Source organism: Oncorhynchus nerka, linkage group LG9b (assembly GCF_034236695.1).
Source record: "Oncorhynchus nerka isolate Pitt River linkage group LG9b, Oner_Uvic_2.0, whole genome shotgun sequence".
NCBI lineage: Eukaryota > Metazoa > Chordata > Actinopteri > Salmoniformes > Salmonidae > Oncorhynchus > Oncorhynchus nerka.
The window spans coordinates 27,671,743-27,692,887 of record NC_088424.1 but is presented as its reverse complement, the minus strand read 5'-3'; the positions used below and the strand labels follow the sequence as shown (position 1 = coordinate 27,692,887).

General features: G+C 43.4%; 1 protein-coding gene across 4 annotated transcripts; it reads left to right on the top strand.

Moving 5' to 3' along the window:
- The first annotated feature begins 212 nt into the window (after window positions 1–212).
- Window positions 213–20,283, top strand: LOC115114530 (myosin light chain kinase 2, skeletal/cardiac muscle-like). Of its 4 annotated transcripts, none has more exons than XM_029642838.2 (15): window positions 213–1,181; window positions 4,418–4,576; window positions 4,761–4,815; window positions 5,347–5,908; window positions 7,561–7,916; window positions 8,468–8,573; window positions 9,686–9,779; window positions 10,174–10,283; window positions 11,458–11,599; window positions 11,794–11,864; window positions 12,005–12,133; window positions 12,490–12,642; window positions 13,944–14,022; window positions 14,190–14,247; window positions 14,558–20,283. In XM_029642838.2, the coding sequence occupies exons 1-14, from the start codon at window positions 585–587 to the stop codon at window positions 14,244–14,246; spliced, it is 2,670 nt and encodes an 889-aa protein (XP_029498698.1). In that variant the 5' UTR covers window positions 213–584; the 3' UTR covers window position 14,247; window positions 14,558–20,283. The 4 variants fall into 4 exon arrangements, with proteins under 4 accessions (XP_029498698.1, XP_029498697.1, XP_029498700.1 ...); XM_029642837.2 differs by having other exon boundaries at window positions 4,761–4,854; XM_029642840.2 differs by lacking the exon at window positions 4,418–4,576.
- The last annotated feature ends 862 nt before the right edge of the window (window positions 20,284–21,145 follow it).

Sequence of the window (21,145 nt, the reverse complement as noted above, 5' to 3'; positions counted from 1 at the left end):
CACTTGGCAGGTGGGCCAGAGACTGGCTACGGTGGTGGGCTTAACATTTAAAGGCGCTCAGATGTCTGACAGCCCCTCCAGAGCCAAACTGCTGCCCCTCACGGCCTCTCACAGCCCCCCGCCCCCCTGGCCGGTCCCCTGCTGACGTCGGCTGTGCCGTTTACATTTATGTAGACAGGCTTATTCCATTCTTAATACCACCTCCAGTAAGGAGAAGAGCAGAGGTGTCAAGCAGTAGGTGAGAGACAGGGACAATCTCACGACCGGATGACTGTTAAGTCAGAATTCTGAAGGTGTTTCCACAGGTTACACTGACAGTTACTGGCTGTATTTTTCTGTTTTCACTCTTTATGGATTTGAATTTAGTTAGTTTGATTTTCTTCATTTTTGTTGTTGATAAATTAGCATTTTATTCACATATCCTTCGTTAAATCAGCTTGTCTGTACAGTTGAAGAGGAGCACATAGGGATAAGGCTGGCTGCGTTTTTCAAAAAAGTTGTGCCGTCTGTCACTCGGACGTTGGTCATCAACCTTTCTGTGACCCTTTTTCTGTCTCGATTGGGTGTCCTAACGTGATTCGGTCATGAGTTCCAAGATAGTGAACTCTAACTCAACCCCTGGAAAGCCAAGCACGATGGATAACCTAACTGACTGCACTGGTGCCGGCTTGGACCTCATTCAGAATCGCATTGAGTCTCTGAGCAGTAAGATGGACAGGCTCATCAACATCCAGGAGAAGGTCCTCAACCGGCTGGACGGAATAACCCAGGACATTGATGGTATCGAAAGGGACGTGGAAACTCTGAAGGTGGACAACGAGGAGATCCATATACCTGCAAGAGCCCTAACTCTTCCCCTGGCTCAAACCCAGGGTACAGGTGTGGTGGGCGAGGTGAGAGAGATGTGTCATGAGATGAGCTCCATCATGATGGCGTTGGACCAGCGCTCGGAGAAGCAGGCTGAGAAGCTGGACGGGATGGAGAATCTGGTCCTCAGCATCCAGCAGGTCATCAGATTCATCGGGGAGACGGTGAAGAGCTCCCGGGTTATGGAGATGATGTTTATGCGTCCTGCAGCACACAAGGCCCCCAAGTCCAAAGACAGTAAGGGCAAGGTGGACGTTAAGAGGCAATCGTCTGCAGAAAAGAGCGAGAGCTCAGTTACTAAGAAGACTGACAAGGTGAGACTGGAAGCTCAAACTGCACTAACCAAAGAGGTGTGTTTGTGCAGGTCTATGTAGACTGTATTAAGGGTTCTTTATTAAGGCACTTTATGAACTCTTTACTTAATTAACAAAACTCTGGATTATGTTCATGTGAATTTAATAATAAAAGACTTGTGTTCAGGTGTTAATTTAGAATGGATTGATGTTATGGATGTTTTGATGGGCAACGTAGGTTAGATGAATTGCTGGGTTCACTGTTTCCTCATGCTCCTGCAAATTACATGTCCTTCAAAAATGTGCACATTGTATTCAGGCTCGGAGATAAGGTGCTCCATGTTTCCATGTTTGGTTTTTGATTTGGTTTAGTTTTATGATGTTGGCACTGCAGAGAAAAATGATCAGAGCAGCAAAGCTGGCTAGTCAAGTGGAGATCTGTTTCCTAAGGAAGGATTGTGGCTTGGCTCATGCTGTTTTTCCTCATGAAGTGGTGGGAGATGTGTCAAAGCAAAATGACTTTGGGACATAGCGATCTCCACTGCTTGTATAGTGCCATGCAGAGCACGCCATATTGTATGGAAGGAGCCAAAGCCTTGACACTTCTAACCCAGTGTTGGAATTGGTGGGGAACATTCCACCACCTCACAATCAAGTACAGTGGTATATGAAAAACAACATCTGTTTACAATGCCCAACCAAAAGGACTCAAATATGCCCCCACCTTTCACCACCTACAGTAATACACTTATTGCTCTGCTCATACTGTACATTAGCCTACATTCTACATTCGTCCTTGGCCTATAATGTGGCCACCGGCATCTGGGGTGCTGAGTGTAAGGACTCCCCCCTCTCTCTTTCTCTCTGTCACTCTCTCTATCTGTCTCTCTCTCTTGTTTTCTGTATATCTTTCTCTCTATTGCGGTATTTCTCTCTCACCCTCTCAGTCCTGTAATGTCATGTTGAGAGGTCCCAGCGTGGATATACTGTAGACGTACTATGGTTTCAGTGATGTGTGTTGATATCTGTTACCTATATATGCATTACAATTCAGAGCATCCCCCATGTACATTGTTTCAGATAAATCTATTCATAACTCTTCATTAGAAATCCAGTCATGGCAACAGTGTCAAACAGCCATTGATTTAAAGGGTCTAGTAAATGATTGTTCTTCACACTGCGTGCTACATTTGAGACTGGCACAGAGGCTGGAACAGAGGCTGGCACTGCTTCAGATGTGAGTGGCACAAAATAAGCAGGAGATGATTGACCTGTATAGGACAGTGTGTTTTTAATGGTGGAGTGGTTGTACCCTGTAGATGCTTTACTCAGGTGATCGGTCTTACTTGGGATGGAAGGTTGGGCCAGTAAAATAAAATATCTTCATTTGAACAGTGTCTCGCAGCAGTTAAATAATCCTGCAGCAACAGGAATGTCAATTATTATGTGGAGTCTGAAATTCTAAAGTGGAAATGAAAAATGTTTTAAGCCTAGTTAAACCTTGCATGTACTATACATTTGCATTTCCTGCTATGCAGGAAAGTTCTCTGTGACGACAGAGTGATCAAATTAAGATATTACATCTGTATGTACTAGCAAGCATGTGAAACTAGTTAACGACTCAGTGATCTTAGGGAAGTAACTAGAAGCATTTGGTACTGGACTGATTAGGTTACAGAAAGAGAAGAATTTGAATCATAATGTCAACTGTCCAGTGCACTGGGTTAAGTAGTCCAAGCACAATGAGTAGCACTGTTTTTGTTGTAGAAGGTTAACTTAAACCCAAATCCTCTAGGCTTAAGTCCCAGTCATTTCCTTCCAACTTCAACAAGCACTTCAAGTTGTTGATTCAATGTGACCAGCAGTAACACACTGAGAGTGGTCTTAGACAGAGACACTGAAGGTCAATGGCTGATACTGTCTGTTATTAAAGCCTTAAGCGGGACTTATAGGTACCTCAAAGCCAGTTATCATCCCGTTCCATTACTGGCATGAGGGTGGATGCCAGATTGGTATCTGTTTTCATGCCCAGGGTCTATTACCTGCAAGCAGAGACCAACTCATTTAGATGGTGAATGAGATACATTGTAGTGTAAGAGTTTCCACATGTCATGAGGTATAGTAGTGTAGAGTATGTGTACTAGGAAATTAGGAAAGCGGTCCTGTAAATAGGTACTGGTGCAGTATCTGATAATTGCAATGCATTCAGACCCTTATTTGGTGAGTTAAGGGTCTTTCCATTTCAACACAGTTCTAGCACAAAACCTCAAACTACGATACAGACTTGACATTTTCAGCTTGACTTGAGGTTAGAACTCAAACAGCAACTAAGGGGTCATATAAGTCCACACGTAAGGGCATACATACCTCTGTGATTGTCTATTGGCTACTGTATGACTCAGATCACCAGGAATTCTCGTTGTCGTCAGAGCTCTCGCCAGGCGGTGGCTCCAGCCTCCGGCCGTCTCCATTCACCTCTAAGGTGTGAGATGACTGTCTACCGCAGACATTTGTCAATGTGGTCCCCCCCACACACACCACACAAACCACACACATATCAAACCACACACATATCATACCACTGTGGAAATCCCCATCCTCAAAATATCTCCTCTGCCTTACTACTGATCAGTGCTTACCTCACAACCAACAACACGCCTTGAGACATTTTTTTAAAGATGTTGACCTGCTCATTAAAGGACTGGAGTGTTTACTATAGTACTGGGTAGCCCCTCGGGTTCGAAGTCTGTTTGAGAAGACTTGTTTGGTTGGTTGCGGGCAATTTCTCCGCTTAGGGTCAGTATTGCATTCCATCGCTCACTGTGACAAGTGATTAACTATAAATTCACAGCCTCGCACATATGTACCAACCTATCTATACATCTGCTGTGGACAGTCAACATCATGCTTTGACTGAAACAAGTTTGGCTTTGTAGTTTGTATTAATACAGTACCAGGATGCTAACTTGAATAAAACAACTGATCAGGCTAGGCTATATGTTTTGACGGTTACATTCATGTTCCTTTCATCTTTAACATCACATCACATTCAGTCATTCATTTGATTCATTTCACATATTGTAACACGTGTTTTCATTTTTCATACTGTCAAATGTTCATGTTCATTTGTAACCTACCTCTCTCACTACCACTCCCCGTCCTCCTTACCCTCTCTAACAGTGCCATAATCCATCTCATGTTGCATACCATTCACCATTGTCCAACTAGCATTGCCATGTTGTCTGTCTCCTTAACAGAAAACTACCTCTACTAAAGCCACTAAAGGGACTCAAGGGATGATAACCACTAAATGTGAACCCAAACCTAGTAGACCGGAGACCACTCACAGTCACAAGACAACAAAGCTCCATGGACCAAAGCATTTTCTCACAATCCGCAAACTCTGCGGAAACTTTGTACGTGTAAACTTGCTCACAGAAAACATGTTTATCATGAAGTTTCTGTGCAGTGAATATTGTAATTACATAGTGGTAGCGGTTTCAGGGAAACATACACATTTTACCTCATTTTGAAGAATGTTGAAATGTAAACCAAATGCAGAACGTGATGATCTTATCTTTCGTTCTTCCCTTCCTTTAGTCAAAAGATCACAAGGGGAAGGATGGGAAGGAGAAGCCCAGTCTGAGCACAAAAGGTCTGAAAACACAGAAGAAGAAACCCCCAGATACAGCAGGTGTTCACAGTACATTCAAATGTGTCAACAATAGCTCACAGCCGTACAACACACACACAGTGACCTTTACCAGTCAAAACAAACTAAGTCACACACAGCAGCACTCACAACATGTAACATGTGAGACGTAAACAACATGTGTTCTGAAAGCTTAGAGAGCGGGAGAAGTAAATAGACTTCCTTGAATGATACTATCTTGGAGCCACACAAAAGATAACCAACCGGCTAGTCACAGCAGTCTTCCTGTCAGATGTAAACAACAGTATTGCGCTAACAAGTACATCATGAAACCAAAACATCGAAGAGAATAAAAAAGATCAGACTGACACTTCAGACAACCACCTGCCATCATCTTAGGAGGATACTAGGAGTGTGTTGACATTCTGAGATATTGTGCAATCATCTGATTAGAGTTACTAAAGTGAAAATCATGCAGGTGGTTGAATTAATTATAACTGTATCCCCTTGGCCATTCTGTTTGTCCCAATGCAGACACCATCTCCCTGAGGAAGCAGGCGTTGCTGCTAAAGGAGGTTCAGAAGCTCAACAGGGAGAATGCAGAGAGATCATCATCAGGTCACCAGCAGCAGCTTACCCCTGATGGCGTCTTGGACCTGGAGGCTGGATCTGGAAGGGCCTCAGAGGGGTTGGGGTCATCACAGACTGGGTCCCTCAGCCCGAACCTGCTGGACTTGATCCTCGAGGGCCCCAAGGCCCCCGTGGCCGAAGAGGAGTCATTGTCTGAGGAGGAGAGGAAGGCAGCAGGAGATGGACTAAAAGTGGAGGAGAGGAAGGAGGAAGAGGAGGTCATAAAGAAGCAAGAGAAGGAAGACCACCTCAGTGAATCGAAGTTCAAGGAAGAGGAGCGAGAGGAAGAGCTGTTGAAAATCACAGAGCAGCCTGAGGAGGTTAGAGGAGCAGAGGAGAGAGAGGGGAATAAAAAGGAGGAGGACAGTGCAGGCCCATCAGAAGCTGCTGATATGTCAGTTAAGGATCTCCCTCCTCTCCCACCCTCCCCTGAAGCTCCAGCAGAGACTGGCTCTATTCCAGAGAGGTAGAGTATCCCCTCTACCCTCCTCAATCCCTTCCTATTTATTTTATTTGATGTATTTCTTTGTTTCGTTCTCTGTCTCTCACTCTCTGTCCCTCTCATTCTCTCTCTTTATTTCTCTCTCTACTTCAGTACCATTCACTCTGTGATCCCTGTCTTTCAAATACACACACTAATTTCTAAAATAAACTCAGCAAAAAAATGTCTTTCAAAGATAATTCGTAAAAATCCAAAAAACTTCACAGATCTTCATTGTAAAGGGTATAAACAGTGTTTGCCATGCTTGTTCAATGAACCATAAACAATTAATGAACACACACCTGTGGAGGCACTCACAGCTTACAGACGGTAGGCAATTAAGGTCACAGTTATGAAAACTTAGGACACTAAAGAGGCCTTTCTACTGACTCTACTGACCAAAAGAAAGATGCCCAGTGTCCCTGCTCATCTGTATGAACTTGCCTTAGGCATGCTGCAAGGAGGCATGAGGACTGCAGATGTGGCCAGGGCAATAAATTGCAATGTCAATACTTTGAGACACCTAAGACAGTGCTACAGGGAGACAGGATGGACAGCTGATCATTCTCGCAGTGGCAGACCACGTTTAACAACACCTGCACAGGATCGGTACATCTGAACATCACACCTGCGGGACAGGTACAGGATGGCAACAACAACTGCCCGAGTTACACCAGGAACACACAATTCCTCCATCAGTGCTCAGACTGTCCACAATAGGCTGAGAGAGGCTGGACTGAGGGCTTGTAGGCCTGTTGTAAGGCAGGTCCTCACCTGACATCAGTGCCTATGGGCACAAACCCACCATCGCTGGACCAGACAGGACTGGCAAAAAGTGCTCTCCATTGACGAGTCGCGGTTTTGTCTCACCATGGGTGATGGTCGGATTCGAGTTTATCGTCGAAGGAATGACCGTTACACCGAGGCCTGTACTCTGGAGCGGGATCAATTTGGAGGTGGAGGGTCCGTCATGGTCTGGGGCGGTGTGTCACAGCATCATCAGACTGAGCTTGTCTTCATTGCAGGCAATCTCAACGCTGTGCGTTACAGGGAAGACGTCCTCCTCCCTCAGGTGGCACCCTTCCTGCAGGCTCATCCTGACATGACCCTTCAGCATGACAATGCCACCAGCCATACTGCTCGTTTTGTGTGTGATTTCCTGCAAGACAGGAATGTCAGTGTTCTGCCATGGCAGGCGACGAGCCTGGATCTCAATCCCATTGAGCACGTCTGGGACCTGTTGGATCGGAGGGTGAGGGCTGGGGCCTTTCGCCCCAGAAATGTCTGGGAATTTGCAGGTGCCTTGGTGGAAGAGTGTGGTAACATCTCACAGCAAGAACTGGCAAATCTGGTGCAGTCCATGAGGAGGAGATGCACTGCAGTATTTAATGCAGTTGGTGGCCACACCAGATACTGACTGTTACTTTTGACCCCCCCCCTTTGTTCAGGGACACATTATACCATTTTTGTTAGTCACATGTCTGTGGAACTTGTTCAGTTTATGTCTCAGTGGTTGAATCTTGTTATGTTCATACAAATATTTACACACAAGTTTGCTGAAAGTTTGCTGAAAATAAACGCAGTTGACCGTGAGAGGACATTTATTTTTTTGCTGAGTTTATGTTTGTCTATTCCAGTTGTGAAGTCCACAACAGAAGTGCCTCCTCTCAGTCTCTGGAAGCTGCAGAACAGGACCAGATTGAAGAGTGCAGCACCAGCAGTAAGCGTCGTGTGGCGGATGAAGACCTGGGAGTGGAGGACCACAAGAAGAGTCGGGTGGAGGGAGGAGCAGGAGAGGAATATGTGAGGCAGGGGGAGAGGCAGGAGGAGGAAGAGGAAGGAGAAAGACCAGAGGATGAGGATGAGGGATGGGGCATCTTCAAGGCAGATGGGGTGGATATCCGTGTGGAACTGAAGGAGAGGATGGGAAAAGAGAAGAAGCCGGATCAGTCTACAGAAGTCAGGCAGTCGACTGGGGAACAGTTCTTCATTGGTGAGGACCAGCATTTTTATGGGGCACCGTGGCTTTAAGTCTGGGGGAAAGGTGATAAGTACTGAGGGAGGAACTTGAAATGCGCACACTCAACTCAACGATTCCATAAATCACACATTAATCTCAGTGGAAAACTGGAGTTACGCAAACAAATATTAGGATTTGTCCTGATATGAAGTCCAATAGATTTTTGATATGGTGGCTATTCTTTCTCTTTTTGTAGAAAATATCATAATCATATTGAATTAGGGTATAAAAAAGCATGCTTCTTAGGAGTAACAAAGTATGAGAGTACTGTAGTCTGCATAACCAACATTGTATCTCCTTTCTCATGTTTACCACAGTGTGTTAGTTAGCACAGGATGATAACTTGATTATGAGGTACCATTAATAGAGCCACATGCTAACTGATTAACAATACAGCTTCTATTTCCCCTCCATGCTACTGTTTGCCAGGGCTCACTTGAAAAATAGATGTCAATCTCTATGTAACTTCCATGGTTAAATGGTTAAAAATGAAATAATTTTGTATCATATCTCCTTTAATTAAGATAAAAGCTCTCCTCCTCCGGCTCCATTCAACCATCGGATGGTGTCAGCCAAACCGAACCAGATCAGCAACTTCTACACCATCAACAGAGCAGAGGTTCTCGGAGGGTAAGTGTAACTATCCTGTTCCTAGCGATACATCATGATTTGAACCACAAGGTCAAATTTGAAATGACTTTTCAACTTCAAATTCAAGAATAATTGTATCCATCCGCTGTGACCATTGTGAGGTTCCAAAGAGTAACATAAAATAGTGCCTGCTTAGGCCGATCGCTCCCCAGAGAGCACAGAGAGCACAGAGAGCACAGAGAGCACAGAGAGCACAGAGAGCACAGAGAGCATAGAGAGCACAGAGAGCATAGAGAGCACAGAGAGCATAGAGAGCACAGAGAGCACAGAGAGCACAGAGAGCATAGAGAGCACAGAGAGCACAGAGAGCACAGAGAGCACAGGCCATCAACGACTCCTCTCCATCGAGCTCTTTCCTACATTGTACTGAGTTATTATACATTTGTCAATTATTAGTCGATTCTCCATTGTCTTTTGGAACCAAACTCATGGAACAAATTATATCTCACCTAAATCATAGACAGAGAGGAACAGAGGTCCTCAACAATGTTGAGTTGTGTAACCCTCCTCTCCTCTCCTCTCTTCTCCTCTCCCCTGGTTCATAACTCCAGAGTCAGGGCAGTTATTTTTACTGAAGGCCTTTGGGGTATGTGAAACCATACCCCCACTGCCAGCTGTGAGCTAATCTCTAAGTGTTAATCTACATTTTCAAAGAGAGGACCCTTACTCTCATTCAATGAATTAAAGGAGAAATGAACAATACATTACATTTACATTTAAGTCATTTAGCAGACGCTCTTATCCAGAGCGACTTACAAATTGGTGCATTCACCTTATGACATCCAGTGGAACAATACAATACCTTCACAAAATGACATTACTTTCTTGTATTGGAGGAGAACTGATTTAGTATCCGAGGACATACTGATGAAATAGTTTTGATAGTTCAAGTAGTTCATCTTCTGACTGTGCAATCTCCCTCCATTCAGGGGACATATTACCTGGATGAGTAACATTATAGTATTTGTGACTTACAGGTGATCGTTGTGCCAACTCTTAGTCAGAGGGAGAGGGAGTAAGGTTACGTTATAAAAAAGAAAATGAGTCCGAAACTGAAGACACCTTACTTATTTTTTCCGTCTCTCTCTTAGAGGTCGTTTTGGCCAGGTGCACAAATGCATGGAAAACTCCTCGGGTCTCACCCTGGCTGCCAAGATCATCAAAGCCCGGAGTCAGAAAGAGAAGGTCCTAATTCTTAATGAGTAAATGTACTTGGAATATAAACTGAATAAACTACACTGGTTAAGGTTTAAAAATGCATCTTCGAAGGCTATGTGCGTTTTGCATGCATATAAAAAACCTCTACACACCTTGCAGCTTCCTTGAAAAAGTAAGTTATTTTGAAATACTTTTTGAGTATAATTATTTTGTTGTTGAAAATGTGGAATTAGACATCTGAACATAACACTCTAAAAACCTTTTCACTCTAAAGAAGTGGATGGACGGGGAATATGTTTCTTCCTCATTTTCTGATAAATTTTAAATTTGACACTGAATAGAAGAGCCGTACACTGCTTGCTAGCTGCAAACGAACATCTGACACCTCTCACTGTGTGGTTGGTGTGTGTTTGGCATGTAGGAGGTGGTGAAGAATGAGATCACGGTCATGAACCAGCTGGACCACGCCAACCTGATCCAGCTCTACGCCGCCTACGAGTCCAGGAACGACATCATCCTGGTGCTGGAATAGTACGTTCCCTCCATAGAACTAAATAAAACATATCAGCATTATATTGTACACTATATATACAAAAGTAAATGCTCCAATCTATAGGGCCAACTGTAAAGTTTGGTGGATGAGGAATAATGGTCTGGGGCTAGCTAGCTGCATTTGCTAGCTCAGTAAGTGAAGCTTAAAGTGCTTGTCCTTCATTTTGGAAGAAATTGTTTTGTTCAAAACTGTTCAACTATTGCCTTTCTCACTCTTTGATTCAACTACTCACCACATTTTATACACTGCAGTGCTAGCTAGCTGAAGCTTATGCTTTCAGTACTAGATACAAGAGCTCTGATAGGCTGGAGGACGTCCTCCGGAAATTATCATAATTAGTGTGTAAGTCTATAGAAGGGGGTGAGAACCATTAGCCTCCTAGGTTTTCTATTGAAGTCAATGTACCCAGAAGAGGATGGAAGCTAGCTGTCCTCTGGCTACACCATGGTGCTACCCTACAGACAGCGGTTGAGGCTATTGTAGACCTTCTTGGCAAAGTAGTGTTTTAATCAGTTATTTGGTGATGTGATTATTTTTAGTATAGTTTTATCTAAAAAGGATAATTTTTCAAATGTTTTACAATTACATTTTGTATTAAATTTCACTGAGGAGGATGGTCCTCCCCTTCCTCCTCTGAAGAGCCTCCACTGGTGGAAAGCCTTCCTACGAGAGTGAAGGTTGTTATAGCAGCAATGGAGGGACCAACTCCATTTTAATGCCCATGATTTTGGAATGAGATGTTCAACAAGCAGGATTCCACATACTTTTTGTAATGTAGTGTATGTCTATGGTTCTCTGCGTCGCTGTCTGTTCCTTCCCACAATGTTTTCTCAACCCTCATCTTTAAGCTTAAATTCATTTGACATCATTTTTATGCCATGATGCCACTGTAGATAGAGAATACACGATAGGTCAGTGCACTGTGCAGTCTTGTAGTATCTTTAAATAAATGGATTTTGAGGAAACTTGAATGAAATTAAATGATAGTGAATGTGTTCAGGAAAGTACAGCAGCATTTTGAGTCTACTGATTCAGACCATGGCACATGCAGTCTTTACTTCCTAGCAACCCCAAGCTCAAGTCCTGTTTTTGGGCAATTTGCTTCATACGTTTCTGCAGCATCCTAATGTGTTTTTGTGTGTGTGATTGTAGTGTGGATGGAGGGGAGCTCTTTGACAGGATCATCGATGAGAACTACACTCTGATGGAGCTGGACACGGTGCTGTTCATCAGGCAGATCTGTGAAGGCCTGCAGCACATGCACAAGATGTACATCCTCCATCTGGACCTCAAGGTAGACTACCACACTGTGTTTGACAGGGGCGGTGAGCAAAACAATATATACTTATTGCTTCAGATCAGTGTTAATGTGCCAGAGGTCATTGTTTTCCATAGCCACTGATATTATTGATAGCATATCAGATTGTACACAACAGGCAACAATGGTTTCTATATACTACTGTGTTGCTATTGTTTCACCTTTTTCAGCCAGAGAATATTCTATGTGTGAGCAGAGTCACGAATAAAATTAAGATCATCGACTTTGGACTTGCCAGAAAGTAGGTTTCATATTCACATGAATCGTCCACTTGAATTAGCATAATTGTATATCATATATGATGTATCAGTGCATGCAGCATTAAACTATTGTATTTGTATTGATAGATTCCCAATAAAAATAAGCATGTATTCCCCCTAGATACAAGCCCAGAGAGAAGTTACGAATAAATTTCGGCACCCCAGAGTTCCTGGCCCCAGAAGTTGTCAACTACGACTTTGTGTCATTCAACACCGACATGTGGAGCCTGGGAGTGATTACATATATGTTGTGAGTACACATGCACACTCATTTATTTATTGAACCTTTATTTAACTAGGCAAGACAGTTATGAACAAATTCTTATTTACAACGACGGCCTACCCCGGCCAAACCCTAACCCGTAAGGTGCTGGGCCAATTGTGCGCTGCCCTATGGAACTCCCATAGCATTGACGCCTCTAGCACTGAGATGCAGTGACTTTAGACCGCTGCGCCACTCAGGAGCCCAAACGCACACACACACACACACACACACACACACACACACACACACACACACACACACACACACACACACACACACACACACACACACACACACACACACACACACACACAATAAAGACTCTTTCTCTTCTTCCACAGGCTAAGCGGTCTGTGTCCCTTCCTAGGTGACGATGACAATGAGACTTTGAATAACATTCTGGCCTGCCAGTGGAATTTTGAAGAGGCAGAATTTACAGACATCTCAGAGGAGGCCAAAGACTTCATCTCCAAACTCCTCATCATCAATAAAAGGTATCATACATCTGCTTGATTTCAAAATACTGTGCATTCGGAAAGTCTTCATGCCCCTTGACTTTTTCCACATTTTGTTACGTTACAGCCTTATTCTAAAACAGATTCAATTGTTTTTTCCCTCATCAATCTACACACCATCATGACAAAACAAAAACAGTGTTTTTTTTTTTTTTTGCTAATGTATTAAAAATAAAACAACAGATATCACATTGAATGGAGCTGAAGGTTAGGACTAATAACAAATAAGAACAGGATAACAAATGTAAAACATAGTGTGTTTGTAAAATGTATATGGGTTATGAACTTTTGTGAAGAGCACAGTTTGAAAGACATGGCAAATAGAATCAACAGAAATAAATGGGAGGTTGAGGGTAGAGGAAAGACAGGGATAAAAACAAACTAAATAGAACTATCGTAAAATAGACTGTGTCCATAAAATGTATATAGTATGTATAAGCTGGAAGTAGAGGCCTAAGCGTTGTTGTTTACTACTTTACTCCAATTAGAGGAGGGGTGGTAGGGTTAGAAAGTAATACACACACACACACACAAAAGTTTGGACACACACATTGCTCAGTTTGGCGGGGCAGCCAGGTCTTGGAAGAGCCTTGGTGGTTCCAAACTTCTTCCATTTAAGAATGATGGAGGTCACTGTGGTCTTGGGGACCTTCAATGCTGCAGAAATCTTTCGGTACCCTTCCCCAGATCTTTGCCTCAACACAATCCTGTCTCGGAGCTCTACAGACAATTCCTTTGACCTCATGGCTTGGTTTTTGCTCTGACATGCACTGTCAGATGCATCTTTATATAGACATGTATGTGCCTTTCCAAATCAAGTTCAATCAATTTAATTTACCACAGGTGGACTCTAATCAAGTAGTAGAAACATCAAGGATGATCATGGAAACAGGATGCACCTGAGTTCAATTTCGAATCTCATAGCAAAGGGTCTGGATATTTATGTAAATAAGGTGTTCTGTTTTTTCATTTTAAAACGTTTGCCAAAATTTCGACAAAACCTGTTTTCACTTTGTCATTATGGGGTATTGTTTGTAGATTGATGAGGAAAACAATTATTGAATATATTTTAGAACAAGGCTGTAATGTAACAAAATGTGGAAAAAGTCAAGGGGTCTGAATACTTTCTTGAGGCACAGTATATTGCACCACATATACTGTATATTTGGCAATAAAAATCTAAAATCTATTTTTCTTCTATGACATTTTACATCTGTTTGTATATATATCTGTGTGTTTGTGTGTGTAAACACTATGTGTTTGTGTGTGTTTTTCTACAGTTGGAGGATAGGTGCCTCTGAAGCGTTGAGACATCCTTGGCTCTCTGACACAGTCCTCCATCACCGTCTTCATGAAAAGGTACAGGGCACCCACTCACTTCTTATAGACAGGATAGGATGGGATCACAGCTCTTATGTTGCTACCATATTATGAAGTGGTGTAGTTCTACTGATTGGTTTGCTCTCGTTTAGAAGGTTTTTTAAATTGTTATTGACTTATCTTTGTGTTTTGCCTCGGTTTTACAGAAGAACATGTGTAACCGCTCACGCAGATCTTCATGCGTACCCACCACAGATAGTTGAGGTAAGTCTCTAACCCTTCCTTATCAAACCTCACACATTTTCTCCACTATGACACAATCCTACTGCATATTTGAACATTTGTGCAAATACCTCATATAATCAAAGGGGATGTTTTACCTAAAAGATATTGTTATATCCCACGTCAGGATTCAGCTCTCAATCTCAACAAAACAGTAATGTCTTCCTAGAGACCACCAGGTGTAGGCTTGTTTCAATATTTTCCCATGACAAGAAAGTCAGATCAGATTTAGCCCAGAAATGTTGACGTTGCTGAAACTGAACTGTTTTCTATCCCTTTATGTTTTGAGCAGCATGATGACTTGACGGAGCCAGCGGTGGCCACTTGGACCAAGCCTGCTGTACACCTGTAGAACTACCAGAGCTTTCCTGTATGAACACATTTAAACTGTTAAAACTCCGTAGGTGGAGGAGTGTGTCATGTGTGGTAGTGCAAAACCAAGAGACAGACAAGGCAATTCAGCACTCAAAGAGGATTTATTAACTGGTAAAAAAAAACACGGCCAATAATCAAAATCAACAGCTGGCCCTTTATGGCAATAACTGAATGTAATCGTATTCTTCCCCAGTGATTTATTTTCTCCCAGGGCAGAGAGAGCTTCAAACCGTCGTCATTGGGTGCTGACTGGTCCAATGGTTAGGCGTGTCCTCCTCACTGCTCTCTCTCTCCCTCTCTGAACGCCACTGCCTCCCCATGTTCTGCCACCCTAATTGCAGCCATCTGTTCAAGATGTGCAGCTGCAGTCAATTAAGTCTCTGTGGAGAGATGCCACACCTTGTAATGAGTTGTTTATCCACCAAGTGGGGCCAAAAGCCGGCCTTTCCCACCCTTACACCCCTCGGATGCTCACACACCGCCCATCCCTGCTTCAACTCGTGGTTTGTACAGGCCAATACCCCGATAGAGTCAACTCTTGACCAGGCATTTCATCCAAGGCCATGAAGGTACACCCCTGGACCTCTAGGGGTCATACAACAAAGGTTGATGTTCGTCATCTCCATGGTTCACCCTCTTCATGGGTCTGGTTCTCGGCCACCTTCTGGGGCACACACGATAACTGGTTATTGAGAGGGGGAAGGCTCTCACCTCCATGCGTCTGTGCCTCCTCACCAGCTTTCCCGTTCTCCTTTGAATGACAGCGGCTCGCCTTTTTCCACTTGGGCCTCAGGGTTTCTACAAAGTCTTGGGTTATTATCACAGAAATGTTCAGAAATGTTTGTTTTACCTCAGTTTTACCTCAAGCCCCTTTTCTTTCACAGGGCATTTATTTTGGTCACTTCCAGCCCTTCTTGGAAAACCATGCTTCTTCAACATTTTCAAAATAGAGCACCCCGACAGTATGCCACCTGCCTCAGCTCTGGTCAAAGGACATTTGAAGGTCCATGCCAGGAGTTTGAGGTTTCTCCATTTCTGAACATCCCTTTTCATTGGTCATACTCACCACCACAGTCCCGTCTTGGACCTTTACCTCATGGTAAAGGTGGGGCTCGCTGTCCCCTGGTGGTGTACCTGATGGTAGTTGACCAGTTTCTGTGGAGTTGGAAGACTCTCCCTGAGGCCCCCTGGTAACCAAAAGCTTGGCAAAGTCTTGGGTTACCATATAACCATCATCCATCTTAATGAACTTGCCTGACCACAGTAGGCCCTCTGACTCCCAGGCCCACTCTCCAACACTCCACCACTTCTGGGGAGGCTCAGTAACATAGTTGGTTTGTCAGGCTTACCCATGTCTTGTAGCTCTTCCATTCACGTTTGACTCGGTGGATGACTGGCAGAGCTCCACTACCTCCTTGGCCTCATCCTGTCTTTAAAGGGGATTCTTCTTCTCTGGCTGTGACTTTTTCCTCTGCGTCGTGTCAGAGGTTTGACCTGAGGGTGAGCCAGTTGCCTCTACTACCGCCCTGTTGGGTTCATTGTCTCACTGCCTTCTGTGCAATTGATCCACCTGCTGGCAGTTCTGTCTTCTGGGTTTTGGAAAGAAGTGTCTCCAGCCTGTGAACGACATCCTGCATTTACTGAACCTCATTGCGTTTTCCACTTATGATTGCAATTCAGAGGCTTTTCCTGCCAGGGACATCTTCTCCTCCATCAATTCCACCACTTGGCTTCCATCGCTGACTTCTTTGCCATCTCTTCATTCCTTTTCAATTCACTTATGAGGCTCTTCACTGCCTCCTGCTCAAGCCTTCTTGCTGCCTGCTCCTCTTCCAGACAGGCCTGCACATTGTTCCTCTTCATTGCTTCTCAATTACCTGGGCAGTTCCTGCTCGGTCTGCTTGCTCTTACTGCTTGTCCAGCACCTTTGTGGAAACCCCTGTTCGTTTTGAACTGGGGTGCAGCTTTACTCCAACAGGGCCAACATCCCAGCCTGGGCTTCCCCTTGTAGCTCTGCCCTCTGCCGGCAGATCTCTAAATTCTGGGTGCTGGCTACCTGCTCCCTATGCTCCTTTTCTGCACACTCATGAGCTACCTCAGAGACCTCCAGGACCCTCTTCAGCTGCAGCTTTCCTGCCTCTAATTCTTCTCACCTGAGCTTTTCCTCTGAGCCGAGCATTAATTTTCATGAGCTTTTCAGATTGCTCATTGGCAGCGTGAACTACCTCTTTAAGATAAATGTTCTCGATTCAGAACAGTGACCTCTTATTCCAAAGTCACTACAACATCCTGGAACTTAGTCTTTACCTTCTCACCTCTTGCCCTTGGTCCCTGCACTTCTCCTGCAGGCTGAGGACCATACTTGATTCTCTTTCAGTTGACTTTACAGCCAGGTTACCCTCTTCCTGTTGCTTAAAGTCTCCTCTTGCAAGGTGGCCAGCCGCCTTGACTTCTCATGGAGCCGTTTGAGGCCATGACGCTCTTCTTGTAGGACGGCACACAGGCACCCCAGACGCTCCTCCAGGGCCTCTTTGCTGGTCTTCTCTTCTTCAAACTGCCTCTTGAAGGCTTCCTTGGCCTGGTCAGCATCTAGTAGGGAGGCCCTCGTGCCCCTGCTGCCCCTGGGTGTCTGCTAACAGGCATCTGCTCACTTCTTCCTTTGCCTTCCCCCTTGAAGTATCAGCTGGCACTTCTTTGTTACAGCCACAGGTGGCGGTACTTACGTCTTGCTAAGCACTGTTCAGTCTTCTAGCAACATTTTTCATGTCACTGATAGCTGCAGTGATTTCTGGATCCACAAGGAGCTCCTTTATTAAACTAGGCAAGTCAGTTATGAACAAATTATTTTTTACAATGACTGCCTACCCCGGCCAAACCCAGACGATGCTGGGCCAATTGTGTACCGCCTTTTGGGACTCCCAATCACGGGCGGAGGTGATAGAGCATGGATTCGAACCAGGGACTCTAGTGATGCCTCTTGCATTGAGATGCAGTGCCTTAGAACGCTGCACCACCCGGGAGCCGAGAGTTATTTATGGCTGGTGAGAAACTCAAGACTACCTTCAGAGCTATTCAGTGCTCCCTTATGTGTGGTGCTTAGTCCCCTCCGTCGCCAACCACCTCAAGGTTGAGAGACTTGACATCCATTCTTCTGCCAGCAGCATTTTCTCTTGTAAAAACCGACTTAAAAAACCCTGTCTTCACAGCCTACAGGGCACCATAACTTGTCTAAATGGTTGTCTCAGGTTTCACTACCACACGGGGACACTCACATTCTCCACCAGTGTAACAACTCCGCAGATGGAGGAGTGTGTCACGTGTGGTAATGCAAAACCAAGAGACAGACAAGGCAATTCAGCACTCAAAGAGGATTTATTAAATAAATAAAGGTTTCACAGGTAGCTTGGGGAATCTTCATGTCCCAAAAGAATGTTCTCACAAAGAAATGAGGCCAATAATCAAAATCAACAACTGGCCCTTATGTCAGCAACTGAACATAAACGTAAGTCACTGGGGAAGATAATCTTTTACCCCAGGGCAGAGAGAACTTCAAACCTTCGGCATTGGGTGCAAACTGGTCCAATATTTGCGATAAAACTTTGGTGTGTCCTCCTCACGGCTTTCTCTCTCCCTCTCTGAACGCCACTGCCTCCCCATGTTCTGCCGCCCTAATTGCAGCCAGCTGTACAAGATGTGCAGCTGCAGTCAATTAAGTCTCTGTGGAGAGATTCCACACGTTGTAATGGGTTGTTTAGCCACCAGGTGGGGCCTAAAGCCGGCTTTTCCCACCCCTACACCCCTCGGATGCTCACAAAACCTACACCTATTGAACTACACCTGTAGAACTACCAGAGCTGTGTGATGAATGGACAACACATGTTATCTTACTTTTACAAAGTAAAAGTACCAGTCCCACAGTTTAGTGTGAAAGCGTAGAGCCCTTGAAGACTGGAGGGTGTAGTGAAAGATATTTTGCTAGATATGTGAATGTAATCTACAATGCAAGACAGTATAACAGAACACCAACACATAACTGCCCTGATCTTGTAAATACTTTGGGGATTTTGTCGGAAAAACTAGCTGAACTTTTATCCGAAGTGTGTTTGTTTCCCTGCTCATACAGTTTTACTGCTCTCTTCCTTCATGTGTGAATTCATTTTGATTCACACATCAGTTATCCACAATGCACCTCACAATATATGCTGTGATGTGACTCTGATCTCTTTTTAATGTCATTTTCTGCTAATGTAAAAGGGTTCCATGTTGAGTACTGTACCCCACTTTTCCTCTGAATGTGAGTGTATTCATGCAAACCGAGGGATTTTCCTGTTTAATTTGACCGATAGATAGACCAATGTCATATGTTTGTTGTTTGTTTTGTGTTCTCGTGACATTTGGCGTAAATAGATAAAATATGCAGATGTGTGCTTAAACCCTTTAATGTGGATCTGGAGTACTTAACACTTTTAACACGGTGGCATTAGTCTGGGAAGGCATTGTTATCCTGTTTTCATTTTCTTAAAATCATTTGATCTGTTGTTTTAATTGCTGTTGATATATTCTATATTGTATTTTTGGAAAAGCTGTGCTTTCTCTAAGGAAAGAGTTGTACAAATGGAAATGGTTGTGAACAATGTTTTGTAACAAGATGATTGGCAAAGTAAAAAAATGCCTCCCAGAATCAGGGTCTGCATCTAAGGGTTAAGTTCCAGAGACAGCGCGTTATGATTTCACAATTCACACACACACACACACACACACACACACACACACACACACACACACACACACACACACACACACACACACACACACACACACACACACACACACAATTGGTGTGGTCTGTTTTCAAGCTCTAGTATGTCCACTTTATATTGTTATTTATTTAAATCAGATGAATTCATCAAACTAATCATAGCATTGAAGGAAAAATACCTTGTTAGAAGTGACATGTTCCTATGTCTGTAGTCATGTCCTAAATTATACTTGTTCATGTGTGTATAAAAAACAAACATTTTTACTTTAAATTAAAATAATCCAAGTCTTATCATTTTTTTTCTTTGTTTTATTTAAAAACCTTTGTTTAAGATTAAGCAGGTAATTTTTATTTGGCCTTTGTTGTTAATTTTAATTGATGAAAGCATGTTTTTGGCTTGCATGTGCTCAGTAAAACCAATATAGTACATATATGACACATGATGCATCATTATTTCAATGTGTAGGGTTGGGCTTAATAATTTGCATTGTTAATATTGTTGTTTGTTAATGCTTGTCTGCATGTTATCATATTGTAATCAAATAAAAACGACTTTATTACCTTCCATGAAGGTTGGCTATTGGAAAGTATACTACCTATTAGATTAAAATATTGCTAGTATTGAATGTTTTAAACTTTTTATCATTTCCTCTATGGTATATATATTTTCTCAGGTGTACAGATGTATAGACCGTGAAATTGCTTTCTCTTGTCCACTGAACATTGATCGTCATTGTTTTGAAGGTTAGAGTAGAATAGATTCTGTAAAATCCTTTCTATAAAAAAACAATGTCCTTTTTCTGATCCAAGCAACAGAGTGAAAAGCATTTTGAATTCGATATGCATTTGGAAGTGTTGTCGCATTAAAAATGAAATAAATATTACAGAGAAAGGAAAAACATCTTTATTATCACAAGTGTCTTTTCATTGAAATTATCTGTATAGCAAAACTGCGCTGTATTGCCAATGTTAAATTAGAATACATCTTTAGATCTGAGTCCCGTCACTCAGTGTTGGTGGGTTCCTGAATGTAGCTCCTGTAGCTCAAGGCTCAACCAATTCCTATGGGTTTCTGATAATGTTGCCCACATGTCCAGCAGAGGGCAGTGAAACTAGGAAAGAAATCAGTATCCAACTCACAATTTCAATATATACTGAACAAAAATATAAAAGCAACATGCAACAATTTCAACGATTTTACTGAGTTACATGTCAAATTAGGAAAGCAGTCAATTGAAATAAAAGAATTAGGCCCTAATCTACGGATTTCCCAAGACTTGGCAGGGGCACAGCCATTGGTGGGCTTGGGAGGGCATAGGCCCACCCACTTGGGAGCCAGGCCCAGCCAATCAGAATGAGTTTTACCCCAATAAAGGGCTTTATTACAGACAGAAACGATGGCGCCAGAGGGGAGGGCTGCCGTCTTATCGGCTCTTAACCAACCATGCTATTTTGTTAGTTTTTTGCGTTGTTCGTTGTTCGATTTGTACATAATGTTGATGCCACCATGTCTTATGCCTGAAAATAGGTTCTGGACATCAGAACTGTGATTGCTCACCTCAAACTGGACGAAGAGTTCTTCAATGAGTCGGACGGGAGGGATATACTACTACAGACGCCCGACCAGGCCAAGATCCCCGTGATTTGCTGGAGAAGGAAACTGAGATTTCGTGGAAAAAGATCAGGGTTCCTTGCAAGAATCAGGTGACGAGTGAAAGCACGTACCAACGGGACATTAAAATCTTA